Below are 22357 nucleotides of genomic sequence, written 5' to 3'. Positions count from 1 at the left end.
TACTGAATCCTCTATGTAGTAAATATCATCAGACTCATTTTACAGGTGAGGAAATACATTCTAGAGAGAAAGCTACCTGCTCAAAGATATGAGTGGCAGAGCCAGAACAGGAATCCAGACAATTCACACTCAAATCTAAAATATTTCCAGTACACTTTGTTGCCCTTGCATATAGGTAAACACATTTAGGAAGAAATGCCACTAATTACATACATCAAGGACACCATTTTTACCAACAATCCACATAAATTTTCTTGAAATAACCTTTCCTAAGGTTTTTTGCTTTTGCTTAGTGCTGCTAACTGTAGCTTTTCTACTTATGACAGAGGCACCTGTCTTTTTAGATTACACCATAGAAATTCACCTCCTACAGCCAACAGGACAAACACTGCAAGGAAAACCTGGAAAGAATGGACAGTCTCTGAAAGGATGTGTCACTTGGTGGCAGCAGCGAGGGGACTGCCAGAAAAGGAAACAGAAGTCACTTAATATGAATCCAATAATCTTTTCTGGCTCTCCTCTCAAGGACACAAGGGGGAAAATAAAACCCTCAATGAAAGCCAAGGTTTTGGAGATAGGCAAAGGAAATGAGAGGAACCTCCCTTATCTGTCAACACAGTGTCCTCCTGCCCATAAACACACTTGATCCAGGGGTATCATGTGCTCTGTAAAGCAGCTTAGGAGAGACTAAATCTTCTACAGTCTACCAAGAAAATGCTACCCAGAAAGGGAGAAACAGGAAAGGAAGAAAGACTTTTTCAGAACCCTCTGCAGCTTACACCTTTTGGTTCTTTATAACCCCATTTAATCCCACTTCTCTGTCAAGGCCTCTCTAACTAAGCATACCCTAACATTTTTTCTTTCTCCACATGACAGAATTTATACAAATTCCTAGGATGCAATTTAGCACTGAATTATTTCCTATCCTACACTGTGCACCGTCCTCTCATATGCCCTACGTGTCCCTCCAATCAGACCACAGGGCAGAGACAAAGGAAACTCTGGGTTAACAGGGAATCCACAAATTTCAAACATAAGGCAGCACAGAATGGCCTTGAGCCAAATGTGCATGGAGATGAAGCCCACACAGATTGGACAGACCTAGACAGCCTAGGCACTAGGCCGGGACCGCACCCAGTGTTTCCCTACTGCATAAGTATAGCAACTGGCACATCATACGTGTTTAATTAACTCTGATCGCTGCATAAGGACTTGAGTTCAAGTCTCAGAAATCTTAATTACTAGCTTTATCACCTGGAACAAGTTAGCTAATTTTTTCAGCATCAGTCTTCTCAGGTGTAAAATGGGAAAAACAATGTCTGTCTCATATGGTAATTATAATTTAAAAAATGAACACATATTTAGCACAATTTCTGGCTCACAGTAAATGCACCACAGCCATAGACTATCATTATTATTCTACAGTATTAAATACAGGTCCACAATTGCTTATCCAAAACTCTAGAGGCCAGATACATTCTGGAATACAGAATTTTTCAAATTTTTAGGAAGGTAAAATAGTGCACAGAGAGAGAGAGAGATTGTGATTGTGTGTGTGTGTGTGTGTGTGTGTGTGTGTGTATGTGTGTCGGGGGGTATAATATAGCCCCTTGAACAGAATCCAGGGCAGCAACCCACAATCAAGCACATTAATATTTTGTAGTGAAACACAGCCTAGCCAGGTAAATACAGACCATAAATAGTCTCATGTCAGTTCACTTCAGGTCAAATGGCAAATTAGTAATGAAAAACAGCAGGCTTTCAGAGTGTTTTGAATTTTGAAACTGCGGAGAAAGGCCTGTGGGGCTGTATTCACAAAAAGCACCAAGCCCCTGCTAGGAAGCGTTGTTTCCAATGAGCCCAGTAAAGGTGCAGGTACTTGCACTGGTGTGGTGTGGTGTGGATGTGAGGCTGCATGTTACTGCACTGCTGCGCAGAATCAAAGCTGTCAAGATGACCCAAGAAAACTGCGTAGCATAAGTCCCCCCCAATTCCCTCCGGTTATATAGCCCAGGCAGTCTCTCCAGGACAGGTCATTCTTAACATTTCATCTCTTCTCACCTGAAGAGGGAAGAAGGAAGAACAGAAGCAGCTGGAAATGAGTGCAAGAACCTATCCCCACCATTTTTCCCTTTCAGAAAGTTTTAATCAAGGCAGACAGGAAGAGGAGAACAGATCAATGAGGACAGCCATATTCCAAATTTGGGGTTATTTTTATTATTTAATGTCTCCTGCCAGGATTCCCATGGTCACTATGACAACATGGAACCTTCACAAATTCTTCCATGTTGAACAGCACCCCCATGGTGTAGCACAGTGCTGTTCTGAATGTATGCTTATTTAAATAACCAATTACTCAACCCACAGATGGCTTCTACCACCAAAGAAAGTCCAAGCCAGCTCCCTGTAGATGATTAGCAGTAAGCTAACAGAATTCAAACTGATCCTAATACGAGTCTGAGTGAGAGAGGCAAGTTTTTCTGAAGTATCACATAAGGTAGTCTAAAACCAAACGTGATCTATTTAATCCAAACGAATGCTCTCCCCTATTCCCAAATTATATGCAAATGATAAGCCTTCCTACCCATCTCCCAGATGAATCACTAATGGTTCTCACCACTGAAGGAAAAAGTGTTTACCTAAGTGGCACACAGTTGGTACTCAATGTTCTAGTGAAGGGATAGGCAAACCATGATCCAAGGGCCAAAGTGGCCCTCAGCCTGTTTCTGCAGATCAAGTTTTACTGGACACAGCCAAGCCCGTTCATTTACCTATTACCTGTCACTGCTTTTGCAATACAGTGACTCATATTAGTTGAATATTTCAAAGAGCATATGGTCTCACGAAGCCTACAATATGTACTATCTGGGTTTTAAGGAAAAGTTCACTAAACCCTGTTCTTATGAAAGCAGCACTAGCCAGAAAATCAGGGACCTATATTTAAATCTAGTTCCATAATCACTAGTTAAAATTGCCTCATTATTTCTGGGCCTCAGTTACTTCCTGTATAAAATTAGGACACCACTATCTATTTACCCTGCAGGGTTGTTATAAAGACTACATGAGGTAAGACAGATTAACATACCTCAAACTAAGTAAGGAATAAATGGTAGCCATTAAATTGCCATTAATACCACATACACATTTATCTGTTAAGGAACAGTTAAATGCAAAGATACTGAAGCTCCAGCCACTTTTTTTTTTTTTTTTTTTTTTTTTTTGAGATGGAGTCTCGCTCTGTTGCTCAGGCTAGAGTGCAGTGGCACGACCTCAGCTCACTGCAAACTCTGCCTCCCAGGTTCAAGCAATTCTCCTGCCTCAGCCTCTGAGTAGCTGGCACTACAAGCATGTGTCACCACGCCCGGCTAATTTTTGTATTTTTAGTAGATACGGGGTTTCACCATGTTGGCCAGGGTGGTCTTGAACTCCTGACCTTGTGATCCGCCCGCCTGGGCCTCCCAAAGTGCTGGGATTACAGGCGTGATTCACTACGCCTGGCCATATTTTTTTTAATAAGCAATTGAGCTGACATTCATCTACCTTCCCTGTTAAGAAAAGAAATAACAACACACAAGTACTATTGTTGGGCAAGCCAAAATTACCTTTCCATTCTCTTTTTAAAAGAAAGCCCTTAATTAAAAAAATAAATAAATAAATAAATAAAAGGCCGGGCATGGCGGTTCACACCTGTAATCCTAGCACTTTGGGAAGCCGAGGCAGATGGATCACGCAGTCAGGAGTTCAAGACCAGCCTGGCCAATATGGTAAAACCCTGTCTCTACTAAAAATACAAAAATTAGCCTGGTGTGGTGACGCATGCCTGTAGTCCCAGCTACTCGGGAGGCTGAGGCAGAAGAATCACTTGAACCCAAGAGGCGGAGGTTGCAGTGAGCCTAGATTGCATCACTGCACTCCAGCCTGGGCGACAGAGCAAGACTCTGTCTAAAAAAAAAAAAAGTTCAAGAAGCCAAGGTTACAAGGTCAGGTGTAGTGGCTCATGCCTGTAATCCCAGCACTCTGAGAGGCCGAGGCAGCCAAATCACTGGAAGTCAGGAGTTCGAGACCAGCCTGGCCAACATGGCAAAACCCCGTCTCTACTAAAACTACAGAAAAAAATTAGCCAGACATGGTGGCACACGCCTGTAATCCCAGCTACTCAGGAGGCTGAGGCACAAGAATCATTTGAACCAGGAAGCAAAAGTTACATTGAGCCAAGATCGTGCCACTACACTCCGGCCTGGGTGGCAGAGTGAGACTCTGTCAAAAAAAAAAAAAAATCCAAGAAGCCAAGCTTCAAAGTTTTGTTAAATATAAAGCTAATCCCTTTAATCTAAAATATTAAAGGAATCATCTATTAAAGAAATGACAAATAAAGCTGAAACTGTACCCCAGGAATTCAATTTTTAAAATCTTGATTTATAATTAAGAAAAAAAGGGAAGTAGGAACTAAAAGGTAGTTTCCAGGTTTCGGTAAAGCCACCAGCAACACCTGGCTGAGGAGTCTATGTTCCTGAGATCACTCATGGAACCAGTACTTGTTGAGCACCCACAATGTTCCATACTCTGGGCTCCAGATGTGAACATGCAGATGCTGCCACTACACTTAGAGAACTTATAAACCATAAGACATGGCCCTTGAGTGCAAAGACCACCTCTATTAAGTCATATAACATATTAGAGCTTGAGGGCTCCCAAGAGATTATCTAGTGTAACATCTGCATCGTACGAACAGGTTAACTGAGTTGTCCATGGTTACAAGCAAGTTAGTGGTAAACTCCAACTTCCTGACTTTCCTTCACACTAATCTGTCTTTGCTTAGGAATTACTTCACCAAGAGTCAAGTCTGAATCTTTCACTCCTCTGTAACCCTGCAAATGTCATTCTGGAAAAACCAACCAACCTTCAAACTTCTCATTTCCTTTAGACAGTGTTACTACTTTCTTCTTCTGTCTTCCCACAGAACTCTGTGTATTTGCATTACTGCACACATTACACTGTTCTGTAACTTGTTTATCAGTTTCCTCTCCATAGACTACGAGCTCCTTGAAGACAATTACTTTCGCACCAACCTAATAATTTAACATCCATGCTAACCCAGTTCCATCCCAAACCTCCTTTTCCTATTAGGAGCCTGACAGTATTCAAGTATCTGCCCTCTTTCACATGGTCACATGCTTCACTCAAGGGAGGCCCCCACTTAAGACCAGTAGGTTAAGCATGACATTCAAAAGAAATCACGGACACTCGTTTTCCAGTGGTGCTGAGGTGGGCACGCAAAGCCACTCTGGCAAATGTGATGAAAGAAAAGTCTGCTGGGGAGCTTCTGAGAAAGGTTTCCTTCCCCCAAGTGAAAGGCACAAGAAGATACTCTCCTTCCCTGGACATTGCCTTAACTACTACTGGATTTATTTGAGACACTAGATTTCCTTGGAGAACTTTAGGTCATTTGAGTCAGTTTCCAATTACTCTTAGAAGCATCCTAATATGCACACAGAAAAAGTGGTGGAGTTGTGACTCAAAAACACAGACAAGGTGATTTCACAGACCTTAAAAATGTAACAACCATAGATAACAGATAACATCTGACTGAATGAGGAAAAGCTTTCAGCTTTTTTTTTTTTTTTTTTGAGATGGAGTCTTGCTCTGTCACCCAGGCTGGAGTGCAGTGGCATGATCTTGGCTCACTGCAACTTCTGCCTCCGGGTTTAAGCAATTCTCCTGCCTCAGCCTCCCGAGAAGCTGGGATTACAGGCGTGTGCCACCATGCCCGGCTAATTTTTGTATTTTTAGTAGAGATGGGGTTTCACCATGTTGGCCAGGCTAGTCTCGAACTCCTGACCTCATGATCTGCCTGCCTCAGCCGCCCAAAATGCTGGGATTACAGGCATGAGCCATCGCACCCAGCCCGCTTTCGGCTTTTAAGAACTAACAGTATAAATATGCCCACTCTCACCCTCTTATTCAACATAGTACTGGAAGTCCTTCCCAGAGCAATTAGGCAAGAGAAGAAATAAAAGGCATCCAAATTGGAAAGAGTAGGTAAAATTGTCCCTATTTGCAGATGACATAATCTCATATACAGAAAAACCTAAAGATTCTACCAAAAAACTCTTACCACTGATGACCGAAATCAGTAGTTACAGGATACAAAATATACAAAAATGAGCAGCATTTCTATACACCAAACAACAAACTAGCTAAAAAAGAAATCAAGAAGGCAATTCCGGCAGGGCACAGTGGCTCACGCCTATAATCCCAGCACTTCGGGAGGCCAAGGCGAGTGGATCACCAGAGGTCACGAGTTCGAAACCAGCCTGCCCAATGTGGTGAAACCCCGTCTCTACTAAAAATACAAAAATTAGCCGGGTATGGTGGTGCACGCCTACAGTCCCAGATACTCGGGAAGCTGAGGCAGGACAATCACTTGAACCCAGGAGGCGGAGGTTGCAGTGAGCTGAGATTATGCCACTGCACTCCAGCCTGGGCAAAAAAGCAAGACTCCGTCTCCAAAAAACAAAAGAAGGAGGAGGCAACTCCATTTATGACAGCTACCAAAAATAAAATACCTAGGAATAAATTTAACCAAGGAGATGAAAGACCTCTACAAGGAGATGAAAGACCTCTACAAGGAAAACTTTAAAACACTGATAAAAGAAACTGAAGAGGATACAAACAAATAGAAAGACATCACATGCTCATGGATTGGAGGAATTAATATAGTTAAAATGACAATAGCAATCTACAGATTGAATGCCATTCTACCAAAATATCAATGACATTCTTCACAGAAATAGAAAAAAAAGTCCCAAAATTTGTATGGAACCACAAAAGACCCTGAATAGCCACAGCAACCCTGAGCAAAAAGAACAAAGCTAGAGGCATCACACTAACAGACCTCAAAGTAAACTACAAAGCTGTAATAACCAAAACAACCTGGTACTGTCATAAAAACAGACACATAGGCCAATGGAACAAAACAGGGAACACAGAAATTAATCCAGGTATCTACGGCCAACTGACTTTTGACAAAGGTACCAAGAACACTCACTGGGGAAAGGCCAGTCTCTTCAATAAATGATACTGGGGAAACTGGATATCTAGATGCAGAAGAATAAACTAGATCCCCATCTCTCACCCTATACAAAATCAAGTGTAAATGGATCAAAGACCTAAATGTAAGACTCAAAACGATAAAACTACTAGATGAAAACATTTAAGAAATGTTTCAGGACATTAGTCTGGGAAAATACTTTATAAGTAAGACCTCAAAAGCACAAGAAACAAAACCAAAAATGAACAAATGGGATTATATTAACTAAAAAGCTTCAGGGCAACCAAGAAACAACAAGGTAAAAAGACAAGCTACAGAATGGGAGAAGATATTTGCAAATTACTCCTCTGACAGGAGATTTTTTTTTTTTTGAAGCCAGTTAAATTTAGCAGTGGGGAGTCATATACCAACTTTAGTGACACTATGTTAAATTCTGATAACTCATTACCATTGGACCAGCCAGACGGGGGTTAATATCTAGAATAAACAAGGAACTCAAATATCTCAACAGAAAAAAATACATATATCCAATTTTTAAAATCGACAAATAATCTGAACAGACATTTCTCAAAGAAAGACATACCAATGACCAACAAATACATGAAAAAATGTTCGACATCACTAATCATGAGGGAAATGCAAATCAAAACCACACTGAGGTATCATCTCACCCCTGTTAGGTTGGCTATTATCAAAAAGACAAAAAATAATAAATGCCGATGAGGATGCAGCATTTGTTATTTTCCCACTGTTGGTGGGAAAGTAAACTAGAACAGCCACTATGGAAAACAGTATGGAAGTTCCTTAAAAAACTATGAACAGAACTACCATAGGATCCAGCAATCCCACTAGTGGGAATTTATCCAAATGAAAAGAAATCAGAATATGGAAGAGATATCTGCTCCCCCATGTTCACTGCAGCACTATTCACAACAGCAAAGAATGAACCTACATGTCCAACAACAGAGAATGGATAAAGAAAATACGGTATATATATTCAATGGAGTATTATTCAGCCATGAAAAAGAATAAAATCCTGTCCTTCACAGCCAACATGGATGGAACTAGAGGGCATTATGTTAAGTGAAATAAGCCAGGAACAGAAAGCTAAACACCACATGTTCTCACTCATATGTGAAGCTAAATAAAAGTTGATCGCATACGTTAAAAGCAGAAGAGAGGATAGCAGAGGCTGGGAAGGATAGGAGGAAGAGAGGAGTAGGAAGAGATTTGTTAAAGAATACAAAATTACAGCTAGACAGGAGGAATAACTTCTGGTGTTATATACCACTGTAGGATGACTAGAGTTAACAGTAATATAGTTTCAATTAGCTAGAAGGAGGATATTAAACGTTCCCAACACAAAGAAATGATAAATGTTTGAGATGATGGATATACTAATTAACCTGACCTGATCACTACAAATTATATTCATCAAAACATCATTAGGTATCCCACGAGTATGTAAAATTATTTGTCAATTTTTACAAATAACTTTTAAGAAAGAACAAAATTGTAGTGACTAGACTCTATCACCTCTCATCTCTTTTAACACTCCCACCATCCAGCACCAATGTGAAACACGTTAAGAAGCAACCGATAATTTCAGCTAAGTGAATAAACAGATGAATGAAATAGAATTTTAGCCAGAGTTTTAAGACAGGTAGGATAGGCTGGGCGCGGTGGCACAGGCCTATAATCCCAGCATTTTGGGACGAGGAGGCGGGTGGCTTACTTGAGGCCAGGAGTTCAAGATCAGCCTGGGCAACATGGCAAAACCTTGTCTGTACAAAAATATAAAAATTAGCTGGGCATGGGGGTGCATGTCTGTAGTCCCAGCTACTTGAGAGGCTGAAGTGGGAGGACTGCTTGAGCCCAGGAGGTGGAGGTTGCAGTCAGCCGAGATAGAGCCACTGCACTCCAGCCTGGGTGACAGAGCAAGACTCAGTCTCGAAAATAAATATATGAAGACAGGTAGGATAAATGTTATATCCAGTGATAAGTGAAGTATTAGGGCCATAGGTAACGTATTTAGAAAACAGAGTACATACCACAGCAAAGGAGTCCTGTGACTTTTTAAGTCCAAACCAATCTCAAAAGATTGAGTCAATGAAAACAGCACAAAATATTCTATTTCTGTAAGCCCCTTCAACAACGTCTATAGCACCTATTAGCAGTCGTGCAAGCTTTCCACTCTTCCTTCCATCTCAATCTTGACCCAAAGGGGCCACCCTCTAGGGAAATGAAAAGAGAGAGTAAGGGGATGGGGATAGGGGAGGAAGCAGAGAGAGGAACACCACCTCTTCAGCACTTCAAGTTCAATCTAGTTTTCATTCACAAAAACTGTCTTTGAAAGGTAAAATGGTCAACCTTCACAACTCATTTGACCCATGGGACCTGGCCCCCACCCCCAGCCCCTGCCAAGGTCACATGAACAGCCTTGACCTTTATATCCTGAAGGATATCCTCTAGGCCATTACACACAGGTCACAGAAAAGTCCTTGACAACCTATTTCTGTCCAGGTACCTGGGCCAGCTTCACAACAGTGACCTGAAGGTAAAATGCTCCACACCCTATTACCAATTCAATCCCCCAGAGAAAATCAGTGAAGACATTTGTTATTTATAAAGGGCAACTCACCAAGGTCTCAGGACCTATTTGCTGCAAAACACAATATACACATTAACTTCAAGGCTACAAATGCTTGCCAACTTTCCAGCAAAAATAAGCCTCCCCTTATCTGTTCACTTGACCTTCTGTCAAAGTGCTAAAGGATAAGAATTTTTTGATCTTCAATGAGTATCAAAGAAAACTCTACCTTCTCCAGAATGAAACAACCCAAGGCCACAATCTGATTGAGTATCTTACTGGAAACCAAGGAAGCATGCTGACTGCTTACAAGGCATTTTTATAAGGGTCAATTTTGATCTACCAATGCAGCCCAGCCACCTCCAAAAGTGCCTTCTAAAGCACAGCTTACCTTGTAATTGCTAGAGTTCACCCAAGAGGTAGCAAGTCCATCCACAAGTTTATCTAACATGGTCTGGTCATGCTCAAGGTCAGCAGACTTCTGTTTGTCTGAGAAATAGTCTATCAATTCTTGGCCAACCTGCAATCGTTTCCCCACATCCTTCTGCAACACCTGCGCCAGGCAGGACTCCATGCGAGGCTCCATAGTGGAATTCAAATCCAGATCCAGCAAAAGCTAGAGGGCAGTCAGGATGACTCCCTCCCAGCAGACGTATCGGGGAGGTTGCCTCTTTGTTCGCTGAAGGTTACTAAGAGCCTGTGTTTCAAAGATGCAATCTGGGGAATGGCAACAATGCACCATGTGTGTCTGAAGAGCAGCTGGTAGGATATTAAAAGTCCAATTTAAATAACTAGTAGGAGATAAAGGAGTGAGTGGCAGAGTGATGTTCTACTATTGGGTCTGAAATACTTCATAATTCAGCAGTCCATTCTGAAAAGTAAGAGAAGAGAACGACAAATTAGCACAGATAACACAACACTGAAATGTTACGAAACATTAAATCAAAGACAAAGCAATTCATGCTGCAGAAGCATTTATAGTCACAAGCAGAGTGAGAAGCACGAACGGCTTGGCAACCATATCGGAATAACATAATTATTATTTTTATCAGGAAGAACATCGAAGCCCAAAGAAGAGCCAGTGAGCCACACAGTTGGCGGGTCGATGTTTTCCACAGTTTCCCAGCTTGTAAATGCACCAGTCAGGAAAGCAATCTTCTGCTTTAGCTAGAGTATTTATTTGTAACTTCAATTCTATTTCCCACCAGAAATCTAACACCACTCTGTGTCTGAATCACTGTAGGTACTGCAGCTTACTGCCTTACTCTCAGTCTTCTTAAAAAAAAAAAAAACCAAGTATGGGAAATGAGGAAGGCTCCACAGAAAACACTGTTGACCAAAGTGGCTGGCTCGGTCACATTAAACAAAGTCAAGGGCAGCACCTACATCACACTACTTTACAATGGAGTAAGTGGTAGTCTCCACCTCCTCCTCCCTACAACAAAGAAAAGAAAGACACAAAAAGAGAAAGGAGGTGGGCGCAGTGGCTCACGCCTGTAATCCCAACACTTTGGGAGGCCGGGGCAGGCAGATCATTTGAGGTCAGGAGTTCAAGACCAGCCTGACCAACATGGTGAAATCCCGTCTCTACTAAAAATACAAAAATCAGCTGGGCATGGTGGCAGTGCCTGTAGTCCCAGCTACTCAGGAGGCTGAGGCAGGAGAATTGCTTGAACCCAGGAGGCGGAGCTTGCAGTAAGCCAAGATCGCGCCATTATATTCTAGCCTGGGTGACAGAGCACAACTCCGTCTCACAAAAAAAAAAAAGGCTGGGCACGGTGGCTCACACCTGTAATCCCAGCACTTTGGGAGGCCGAGGCAGGTCAGGAGTTCAAGACCAGCCTGGTCAACATGGTGAAATCCCATCTCTACTAAAAATATAAAAACTAGCCGGGCGTGGTGGTAGACACCTGTAATCCCAGCTACTCGGGAGGCTGAGGCAGGAGTATTGCTTGAACCCAGGAGACGGAGGTTGCAGTAAGCCGACACAGTGAAACTGCACTCCACCCTGGGTGACAGAGCAAGACTCTGTCTCAATAAAAAAAGAGAAAGGCAACAGGCTCATATTCTGATCAGTTATTGACAGTATTCTCGGCTAACAATAGCACCATTTGGGCCTAGTGTTTTGATATTAAAATTAGGAGATCGCAAAATCATGTTTGAGTAGGGCAAAGTACATGATATGGGAAAAGTACCCAAAACTGTTTTAACTACACAAATTGCATAAGCTCTCTTGTTAACCTACAGCTGCTGGAGCATTGTACACATTTATTTCTTACTTATCCTAAAACCATTACTTAATTCCTTTCATTTTAAACCAAGAAGACCCATAGGAAACCTATCTTCAAGATTTAGTACCTCCCTGATACTGTGCCAAATTGAAGTTTTTTTCACACCAATAGTAAGTCCCAACTTTCAAAGTTTCCAGAAAATATATCTTTGTTTTCTAAATAAAGTAAAATTAAAATTCTCAGTAGAAGAACTCACAGTCTGAACACAGCAATTCTCTCCCTTTCTAATACCACCCCATCCCCACCCCTCATCTCAACATAAAAACATTGAGATTCTTTCTGAGGTATGGAATCACATACATCAAGTCACTCAGTGAGGAAAACCCTCCTTCAAAGCCCCAGCACATAACTACCCATCTTCTACTTTACTGCTTCCAATAACACAGAAGAGTGAGGGAGGGACAGCATTCAACAGGACTTAGTATCTCACAGAGCAATCCTTCCTTATATTGAGGAGAGATCTGCTTTCCAGTCACTTCCAAATGCTGGAACTAGTCCCTCCTTCACAGGAAAGAGCTTCAAAAGCAGCTATTATCCTTCATTCCAATTTTTAGTACAAACATGATACTTCCAGTTCCTTTATCATCTCTTATGTTGGACGAAAGAAGGTATCAACGACACGGGAAAACTTAAGAAACCAAAAGGATTTCTTCCGGACCTAATATTAGTCCAAGCAGCAGACCAAATAAGCACCAGGCTGATGGTATATTAAAAATGGCCACAAATTCTTTGCTACTCCTCCCTCACCAAGGTAGAGTCCAGGTTCCCTCCTGCAGTGACTCTGGGCTTAACCCTGTGAAATCAGCAACTACAAAAGCAAGCAGAGACTTGCTATGCAAGCAATGGAACTTGCCCTCTTAGAATGCTGCCCTGGGATGGCCATGCTGTAAGGAAGCTGGTCTAGCCTGTCGGACATGAGAGGCCACGTGGGGAACCAACACGCTCTGACCAACAGCCAGCAGCAACTGCCAGACATGTGAGTGAGACCATCTGGGACCATCTACCCATTCCAGTCGTCATCCGACTGCAGTGATGCCAGTAAGTGTAAGGAAATAAGCAGAAAAGCCACCAAGCCAAACCACAGAATTATGAGAAATAACACTTCATTGCTGTTTTATTTAAGCCACTATATTCACAGCAGTTGGTTACACAGTAACAGATAACTGATATACTCCTTCTTCCCCTAAACAACTATCATTCATTTTCATTCATTCTCAATGAAAAACAATTTCATAGTGTTTACTCCTTCAAGGGGCCTAAAATGAACAGATACTAACCAATAATAATAATAATATAATAATAAAATTTAAGGAGCTACATGAGGTGTCAGGTTCTGTGCTTATGTAATACTGATTTATACAATACTATCTCTAATTCTTCAATTTTATAAAGTAGGTGTTAACATCCTTATTTATAGATTAAGAAATTGAGGTAAAGTAAAGGTAAGCAATTTTCCAAGGTTGCATGGACAATGAGTTTCCTTCCCCCACCTTGAAAACATTATTAGAAGTCTTAGCCTAATTCTGTTTTGACTCAAGAGGAGGTCAGATTTCCTGTTTAGCTAGGAAGCAACAGGCAAGAGAGCAAGGTCTCCATTCCTTAAGTAAACACTAGGAAAGATCCCATTTGTTCAGGTCTCCCTACCATGATTTATAAATATATATCATAAGAAAACCTCCCCTTCAACTAGAATTGAATAAGATTTCTAACAAATAAGCTTATGGTTCTTGAACGTAATTATGCAACAAAGGCTTAGTACACTCAGAAATAGGTCACAAATTCCTATGAACGAAATGCAAACAATGAAAGAGACTGGAAGCCCCTAGGCTTTCAGCAGATTGAATTCTCTCTTCTTTTTCTTCCTAATTTACAACAAGGTAACTATTATCTCTTACACTTATTCTTACTAAACTGAGGTTTTTGAACTTTTTTAATGCTTTTGTGTGTTTTCTACATCTCTACTTTCAGGGAATATTAATCACATAGTTCCAAATTCACAAGGTACAAAAGTGCAAGACCTGCCTTCCACCCCTGACCCTCCCAGCCACCCAGTGTCTCTCCTTAAAAGCAAGTAATGGCCGGGCACAGTGGCTCACGCCTGTAATCTCAGCACTTTGGGAGGTCGAGGCGGGTGGATCACGAGGTCAGGAGATGGAAACCAACCTGGCCAACATGGTGAAACCCCGTCTCTCCTAAAAATACAAAAATTAGCTGGGCATGGTGGCACGTGCCTGTAATCCCAGCTACTCGGGAGGCTGAGGCAGGAGAATCCTTGAAGCAGGAGTCAGAGGTTGCAGTGAGCTGAGATCACGCCACTGCCCTCCAGCCTGGCAACTCAAAAAATAAATAAATAAGGCCAGGTGCGGTGGCTCACGCCTGTAATCCCAGCACTTTAGGAGGCCGAGGTGGGCAGATCACGAGGTCAGGAGATCGAGACCATCCTGGCTAACACGGTGAAACCCCGTCTCTGCTAAAGAATACAAAACCTTAGCAGGGTGTAGTGGCGAGCACCTATAGTCCCAGCTACTCGGGAGGCTGAGGCAGGAGAATCGCTTGAAGCAGGGAGTCAGAGGTTGCAGTGAGCCGAGATCACGCCACTGCACTCCAGCCTGGCAACAGAGAGAGACTGCATCTCAAAAAATAAATAAATAAGGCCGGGCGCGGTGGCTCACGCCTGTAATCCCAGCACTTTAGGAGGCCAAGGCGGGCGGATCACGAGGTCAGGAGATCGAGACCATCCTGGCTAACACGGTGAAACCCCGTCTCTACTAAAGAATACAAAAAATTAGCCGGGCGTAGTGGCGAGCGCCTATAGTCCCAGCTACTTGGGAGGCTGAGGCAGGAGAACGGCGTGAACCTGGGAGGCGGAGGTTGCAGTGAGCCGAGATCCGGCCACTGCACTCCAGCCTGGGGGAGAGAGCAAGACTCTGTCTCAAAAAAATAAATTTAATTAATTAATTAATTAATTAATAATAAGCAAGTAATGTCACCAGTTTCCCATGTATCCTTTCAGAAATATTTTTAACTATCAAAACAAATAAATATATGTGTTCTCCTCCCTGTATACTCTAGGAAGAGTTTTCTAAACATTTACAATTAAATCATAAAAAGAGAAATCAAAAAATAATTGTATTTTAAAATGCAGAAAACTTAGAAAATAAGAGGAAAAAAGAAAGACTTGGAGGAGTAAGAGAAGAAGGAGGAGGAGTTACAGGAGGAAGAGGAGCTGGAGGAGGAGGAGGAGAAGTTACAGGAGGAAGAGGAGCTTGAGGAGGAGGAGTTACAGGAGGAAGAAGAGCTGGAGGAGGAGGAGGATTTAGGAGAGGAAGAAGAACTGGGAGGAGGAGGAGGAGTTACAGGAGGAAAAGGAACTGGAGGAGGAGGAGTTGGAGGAGTTACAGGAGAAAGAAGAACTGGAGGAGTTGTTGGAGGAGTTACAGGAGAAACAGGAACTAGAGAAGGAGTTACAGGAGGAAGAGGAACTGGAGAAGAGGAGGAGGAGGAGGAGTTACGGGAGGAAGAGGAATTGGAGGAGGAGGAGGAGTTACAGGAGGAAGAGGAACTGGATGAGGAGTTGGAGGAGTTACAGGAGGAAGAGGAACTGGATGAGGAGTTGGAGGAGTTACAGGAGGAAGAGGAACTGGATGAGGAGTTGGAGGAGTTACAGGAGGAAGAGGAACTGGATGAGGAGTTGGAGGAGTTACAGGAGGAAGAGGAACTGGATGAGGAGTTGGAGGAGTTACAGGAGGAAGAGGAACTGGATGAGGAGTTGGAGGAGTTACAGGAGGAAGAGGAACTGGAGAAGTTGGAGGAGTTACAGGAGGAAGAGGAACTGGATGAGGAGTTGGAGGAGTTACAGGAGGAAGAGGAACTGGATGAGGAGTTGGAGGAGTTACAGGAGGAAGAGGAACTGGATGAGGAGTTGGAGGAGTTACAGGAGGAAGAGGAACTGGATGAGGAGTTGGAGGAGTTACAGGAGGAAGAGGAACTGGAGAAGTTGGAGGAGTTACAGGAGGAAGAGGAACTGGATGAGGAGTTGGAGGAGTTACAGGAGGAAGAGGAACTGGAGGAGGAGGAGTCGGAGGAGTTACAGGAGGAAGAGGAACTGGAGAAGTTGGAGGAGTTACAGGAGGAAGAGGAACTGGATGAGGAGTTGGAGGAGTTACAGGAGGAAGAGGAACTGGAGAAGTTGGAGGAGTTACAGGAGGAAGAGGAACTGGATGAGGAGTTGGAGGAGTTACAGGAGGAAGAGGAACTGGAGAAGTTGGAGGAGTTACAGGAGGAAGAGGAACTGGATGAGGAGTTGGAGGAGTTACAGGAGGAAGAGGAACTGGAGGAGGAGGAGTTGGAGGAGTTACAGGAGGAAGAGGAACTAGATGAGGAGTTGGAGGAGTTACAGGAGGAAGAGGAACTGGATGAGGAGTTGGAGGAGTTACAGGAGGAAGAGGAACTGGATGAGGAGTTGGAGGAGTTACAGGAGGAAGAGGAACTGGATGAGGAGTTGGAGGAGTTACAGGAGGAAGAGGAACTGGATGAGGAGTTGGAGGAGTTACAGGAGGAAGAGGAACTGGATGAGGAGTTGGAGGAGTTACAGGAGGAAGAGGAACTGGAGAAGTTGGAGGAGTTACAGGAGGAAGAGGAACTGGATGAGGAGTTGGAGGAGTTACAGGAGGAAGAGGAACTGGAGAAGTTGGAGGAGTTACAGGAGGAAGAGGAACTGGATGAGGAGTTGGAGGAGTTACAGGAGGAAGAGGAACTGGAGGAGGAGGAGTTGGAGGAGTTACAGGAGGAAGAGGAACTGGATGAGGAGTTGGAGGAGTTACAGGAGGAAGAGGAACTGGAGGAGGAGTTGGAGGAGTTACAGGAGGAAGAGGAACTGGATGAGGAGTTGGAGGAGTTACAGGAGGAAGAGGAACTGGATGAGGAGTTGGAGGAGTTACAGGAGGAAGAGGAACTGGATGAGGAGTTGGAGGAGTTACAGGAGGAAGAGGAACTGGAGAAGTTGGAGGAGTTACAGGAGGAAGAGGAACTGGATGAGGAGTTGGAGGAGTTACAGGAGGAAGAGGAACTGGAGGAGGAGGAGTCGGAGGAGTTACAGGAGGAAGAGGAACTGGAGAAGTTGGAGGAGTTACAGGAGGAAGAGGAACTGGATGAGGAGTTGGAGGAGTTACAGGAGGAAGAGGAACTGGAGAAGTTGGAGGAGTTACAGGAGGAAGAGGAACTGGATGAGGAGTTGGAGGAGTTACAGGAGGAAGAGGAACTGGAGAAGTTGGAGGAGTTACAGGAGGAAGAGGAACTGGATGAGGAGTTGGAGGAGTTACAGGAGGAAGAGGAACTGGAGGAGGAGGAGTTGGAGGAGTTACAGGAGGAAGAGGAACTGGATGAGGAGTTGGAGGAGTTACAGGAGGAAGAGGAACTGGAGAAGTTGGAGGAGTTACAGGAGGAAGAGGAACTGGATGAGGAGTTGGAGGAGTTACAGGAGGAAGAGGAACTGGATGAGGAGTTGGAGGAGTTACAGGAGGAAGAGGAACTGGATGAGGAGTTGGAGGAGTTACAGGAGGAAGAGGAACTGGATGAGGAGTTGGAGGAGTTACAGGAGGAAGAGGAACTGGATGAGGAGTTGGAGGAGTTACAGGAGGAAGAGGAACTGGATGAGGAGTTGGAGGAGTTACAGGAGGAAGAGGAACTGGAGAAGTTGGAGGAGTTACAGGAGGAAGAGGAACTGGATGAGGAGTTGGAGGAGTTACAGGAGGAAGAGGAACTGGATGAGGAGTTGGAGGAGTTACAGGAGGAAGAGGAACTGGATGAGGAGTTGGAGGAGTTACAGGAGGAAGAGGAACTGGATGAGGAGTTGGAGGAGTTATAGGAGGAAGAGGAACTGGAGAAGTTGGAGGAGTTACAGGAGGAAGAGGAACTGGATGAGGAGTTGGAGGAGTTACAGGAGGAAGAGGAACTGGATGAGGAGTTGGAGGAGTTACAGGAGGAAGAGGAACTGGATGAGGAGTTGGAGGAGTTACAGGAGGAAGAGGAACTGGATGAGGAGTTGGAGGAGTTACAGGAGGAAGAGGAACTGGATGAGGAGTTGGAGGAGTTACAGGAGGAAGAGGAACTGGATGAGGAGTTGGAGGAGTTACAGGAGGAAGAGGAACTGGAGAAGTTGGAGGAGTTACAGGAGGAAGAGGAACTGGATGAGGAGTTGGAGGGGTTACAGGAGGAAGAGGAACTGGATGAGGAGTTGGAGGAGTTACAGGAGGAAGAGGAACTGGATGAGGAGTTGGAGGAGTTACAGGAGGAAGAGGAACTGGATGAGGAGTTGGAGGAGTTACAGGAGGAAGAGGAACTGGATGAGGAGTTGGAGGAGTTACAGGAGGAAGAGGAACTGGAGAAGTTGGAGGAGTTACAGGAGGAAGAGGAACTGGATGAGGAGTTGGAGGAGTTACAGGAGGAAGAGGAACTGGAGAAGTTGGAGGAGTTACAGGAGGAAGAGGAACTGGATGAGGAGTTGGAGGAGTTACAGGAGGAAGAGGAACTGGAGGAGGAGGAGTTGGAGGAGTTACAGGAGGAAGAGGAACTGGATGAGGAGTTGGAGGAGTTACAGGAGGAAGAGGAACTGGAGGAGGAGGAGTTGGAGGAGTTACAGGAGGAAGAGGATAAGGAGGAGGAAGAGTTACAGGAGGAGGAAGAGGAGGAACTGGAGGAGGAGGAGTTGGAGGAGTTGCAGGAGGAAGAGGATGAGAAGGAGTTGCAGGTCGAAGAGGAGCTGGAGGAGGAGTTACAGGAGAAAGAGGAACATGAGACGAAGGAGGAGTTACAGGAGGAAGAGGAAGTGGAGCATGAGGAGGAGGAGTTACAGGAGGAAGAGTAACTGGAGAAGGAGAAATTGGAAGAGTTGGAGGAGGAGGATTTGGAAGAATTGAAAGAGGAGGAGAAGGACCTGGAGGAGGAGGAAAAGTGGAAGGAAGAGGAAGAGGAGGAATTAGAGAAGTTGGAGAGGGAAAAGAGGAGGAGGAGTTGAGGGAGTTGGAGGAGAAGGAGAAAAAGGAGGAGAAAGAGGTGAAGTTAGAGAAGTTGGAGGAGGAGGAAGAGGAGCTGATGGAGCTGGAGGAAGAAGTAAAACTCTTCCATCCACCCATATCCTGCCCAAGCTCTCCATGAGGGAAAGGTAGAATAAGGAAACCTAGGTCTCGTTAACCATAACCAGTGGTCACTTATGGCTGAGCTAAGTAAAAATCAGGTCTATTTTATTTAAGACATAATGGGAGGCACTAGGATACAAAAAAAAAAAAAAAAACAGGACTCAGCCCTTGCCTGCCCTTAGTGAGATCATGAACTACCAATTACAATCCCTGCAGTCGGTTCTATCATCAATGTTCAAAAGAGTAGTGTTACAGAGAATTATCTTACAGCAGTGTTGACATCAGAGATTATTCAGAAGGTAACACTATTTCTGAGTCCAAAAAAAAGTTCAATTTTCATACATTTTCCTAAAGAACATGAGAGACATTAAAATGATACAGAAGAAACAGTAGAGGAGGTGACAATAGCAAAACATCTTTATTCTTCATCAGGAAAAGTTTTCTCTTTTAGCAAGATCTACTATGAAGGCTACTGAACATATTAAATGTCACTGTATCAGTCACCTGAGAAAAGGGACACATTTCGGATATTTCTAAAAAAATGGTCCAATTCTTCCCAAACCCAAACCCCTTTCATTCCCCAACACCAACGTTCTATGCCCCCACTACAGTAGTTAGGTTCCAAGCATCTCAACCTTTTCCTGTCATATCATCTTGGTCCACAGGGACAAAACAATAAAAGGTCAAGACAATTGTCCTAGTCTTGCTCCTTTATAGTACCCTGGAAAGTAGAAATTATCGGAGGAACCAGAACAATAGGCCAACTCTGCTGCAGGCCAACAGGAAGAAGTTTAAAAATACCAACTTCAACAAAAAGGAAGGAACACACAATAAAAAAGGACATCTTGATGTAATGAAAAGAGGCATCAAGTTGGGAATTTTGGCCTCTGGTCTTGACTCCTGAGTGGCACTGTGGAGAATACCAGCTCTAGCATGCATCAAATAAAATCAGGAATGGAAAAGGAAATGGACAGAGCCTTTAAAAAAAAAAATAAACAGCACCTATCTCCAGCCCCTTAATTACCATATCTACCTGTGGCACTTACACACACTATCAGTAAAGAACTATTAACAATGGGGGATGGAAAGAAGAACAGAATCAACCATAAGCTCTGACAACTTTTTTAATCTACTGTAGACTTCTTTGTAAGAAATTAAAAGTCGGACCATTTATACTTAGTAGCTTAAAACAATCATGAATTAATATTTCTCATAAGTCTACGAGGTGGCTGGGGTCAGCTGGGAAGATCCTGTGCTAGCCTTTCCTGGGATTATTCATGCAGCTGAGTCATTTGGCATTTTTACTGCAGCTGAAGGCTCTACAGTGGTGTCACTCACATGTCTGGGACTCTGGTGCTGGCTTTTGGCTGGGCCTCTCTCCACACATGATCTGTAACCTTTCAGTGGCACAGCCTAGAGTTCATCATGTAGTGGCTGGAGCACTCCAAGATGGCAAAGGGGGAGGCTACCAGGCCTCCTGAGGCCTGAGATCCACAACTCGCATGTTACTTCTGCCACAATCTATTGGTAAAAGCAAGTCACAAGGCCAGTTCACAATGAAAGTGTGGGGAAGCTGGGCGCGGTGGCTCATGCCTGTAATCCCAGCACTTTGGGAGGCCAAGGCAGGTGGATCACCTGAGGTCAGGAGTTCGAGACCAGCCTAGTCCACATGGTGAAACCCCATCTCTACTAAAAACTAGCCAGGCGTGGTGGTGCGCACCTGTAATCCCAGCTACTCGAGAGGCTGAGGCAGGAGAATCACTTGAGCCTAGGAAGCAGAGGTTGTGGTGAGCTGAGATCACACCACTGCACTCCAGTCTGGGCGACACAGTGAGACTCTTGTCTCAAAAACAAAAAACAAACAAACAAACAAACAAAAAAGTGTGAGGAAATGGATTCTACCAATCAATAGGAGGAGCTACAAAATACTGTGACATGTTTTTCAATCTAACACATATGTACGCAATGGATATTTGTAGAATGAATAAATGGATGGAGTGAATATATTCACATACCCTGTTTATCCATTACCAGTCTATCTCAATCACTTTTATTTACTCATCAACTTATCAAATATAAAATCTCACTATAGAATATACTAAAGAAATAAGTCTATGACGTCACTTGAAAGAGCTTCCAACATACTTGGAGAGGACAAGACATACATACACACAAAAGGCTTATCAATGTCGGAGGTCAACACAAACACAAGATGGATAATTGGTAGCTTTAACGAGTAAAATACTGCACCTGCCAAATAAGGAATATGAATAAGTACTATGAAAATTTTAGAGGAAGGAATGGCTTAAGAAGGCTTGGAATGACCAAGTCAAAACTATATAAACAAGATTCAGCTTAAGCTTTGTGTTAAAATGTGGCTAGGATGTGCATTCAATAGTTATGGTGGCCAGGCCCAGTGGCTCACACCTGGAATCCCAGCACTTTGGGAGGCCAAGGCAGGCAGATCACCTGAGGTCAGGAGTTCGAGACCAGCCTGGCCAACATGGCGAAACCCCATCTCTACTAAAAATACAAAAATTAGCCAGGCATAGTGGCACATGCCTGTAATCCCAGCTACTTGGGCGGCTGAGGAAGGAGAATCGCTTGAACCCGGGAGGTGGAGGTTGCAGTGAGCCGAGATCACAAAACTGCACTCCAGCTAGTGTAACGGGAATGAGACTCCATCTCAAAAAAACAAAAACAAACAAAAAAAATACTTATGGCACTTAAGGAAAAACAGCATAAGCAAAATGAGGGAGGTGAAGTGTGGTAAGGCAGACACAGTGATATACCTGTGAGATAAGTAGGCATTATTATTCTCATTTTGAAGATACAGAACTGCAACTCAGAAAGGTTAAAAAAACAAAAACAGGCCAGGCGTGGTGGCTCACACCTGTAATCCCAGCACTTTGAGAGGCCGAGGGGGGCAGAAGTTTGAGACCAGCCTGGCCAACATGATGAAATCCTGTCTCCACTAAAAATATAGAAATTAGCAGGGTGTAGTGGCACACACTTGTAATCCCAGCTACTCAAGAGGCTGAGACAGGAGAATCGCTTGAACCCGGGAGGCAGAAGTTGCGGTGAGCCAAGATCGTGCCACTGCACTCCAGCCTGGGTGGCAAGGCAAGACTCTGTCTCAGAAAATAAGAATAAAATAAATAAATAAATAAATAACAAAAACCAAAAAACCTGCCTAAGGTTTTAAAACAACTGTCAAGCAATAATTCAAAACCAGAGCTGCCTGGCCCCAAAGTTTGTGTTCTTTTCACTATACTACAAACTCCACTGA

At 43.6% G+C, this 22357-nt stretch overlaps 1 protein-coding gene across 12 annotated transcripts in view; it reads right to left on the bottom strand.

The window, feature by feature from the left end:
- Positions 1-22357, bottom strand: part of CLASP1 (cytoplasmic linker associated protein 1) — a 312280-nt gene that overhangs the window by 253484 nt on the left and 36439 nt on the right. For all 12 annotated transcript variants that reach the window (XM_077956839.1, XM_077956840.1, XM_077956843.1 and 9 more), the window contains exon 2: positions 10033-10512. In XM_077956839.1, coding sequence (XP_077812965.1) covers positions 10033-10227 — 195 coding nt within the window. In that variant the 5' untranslated portion in view covers positions 10228-10512. The remainder of the gene's footprint in view (positions 1-10032; positions 10513-22357) is intronic.

This window comes from Macaca mulatta, chromosome 12 (genome assembly GCF_049350105.2).
Source record: "Macaca mulatta isolate MMU2019108-1 chromosome 12, T2T-MMU8v2.0, whole genome shotgun sequence".
NCBI classification, from domain to species: Eukaryota; Metazoa; Chordata; class Mammalia; order Primates; family Cercopithecidae; genus Macaca; species Macaca mulatta.
Note: the sequence above shows the minus strand (reverse complement) of the source record. Positions and strands in the feature narration are given on the sequence as shown.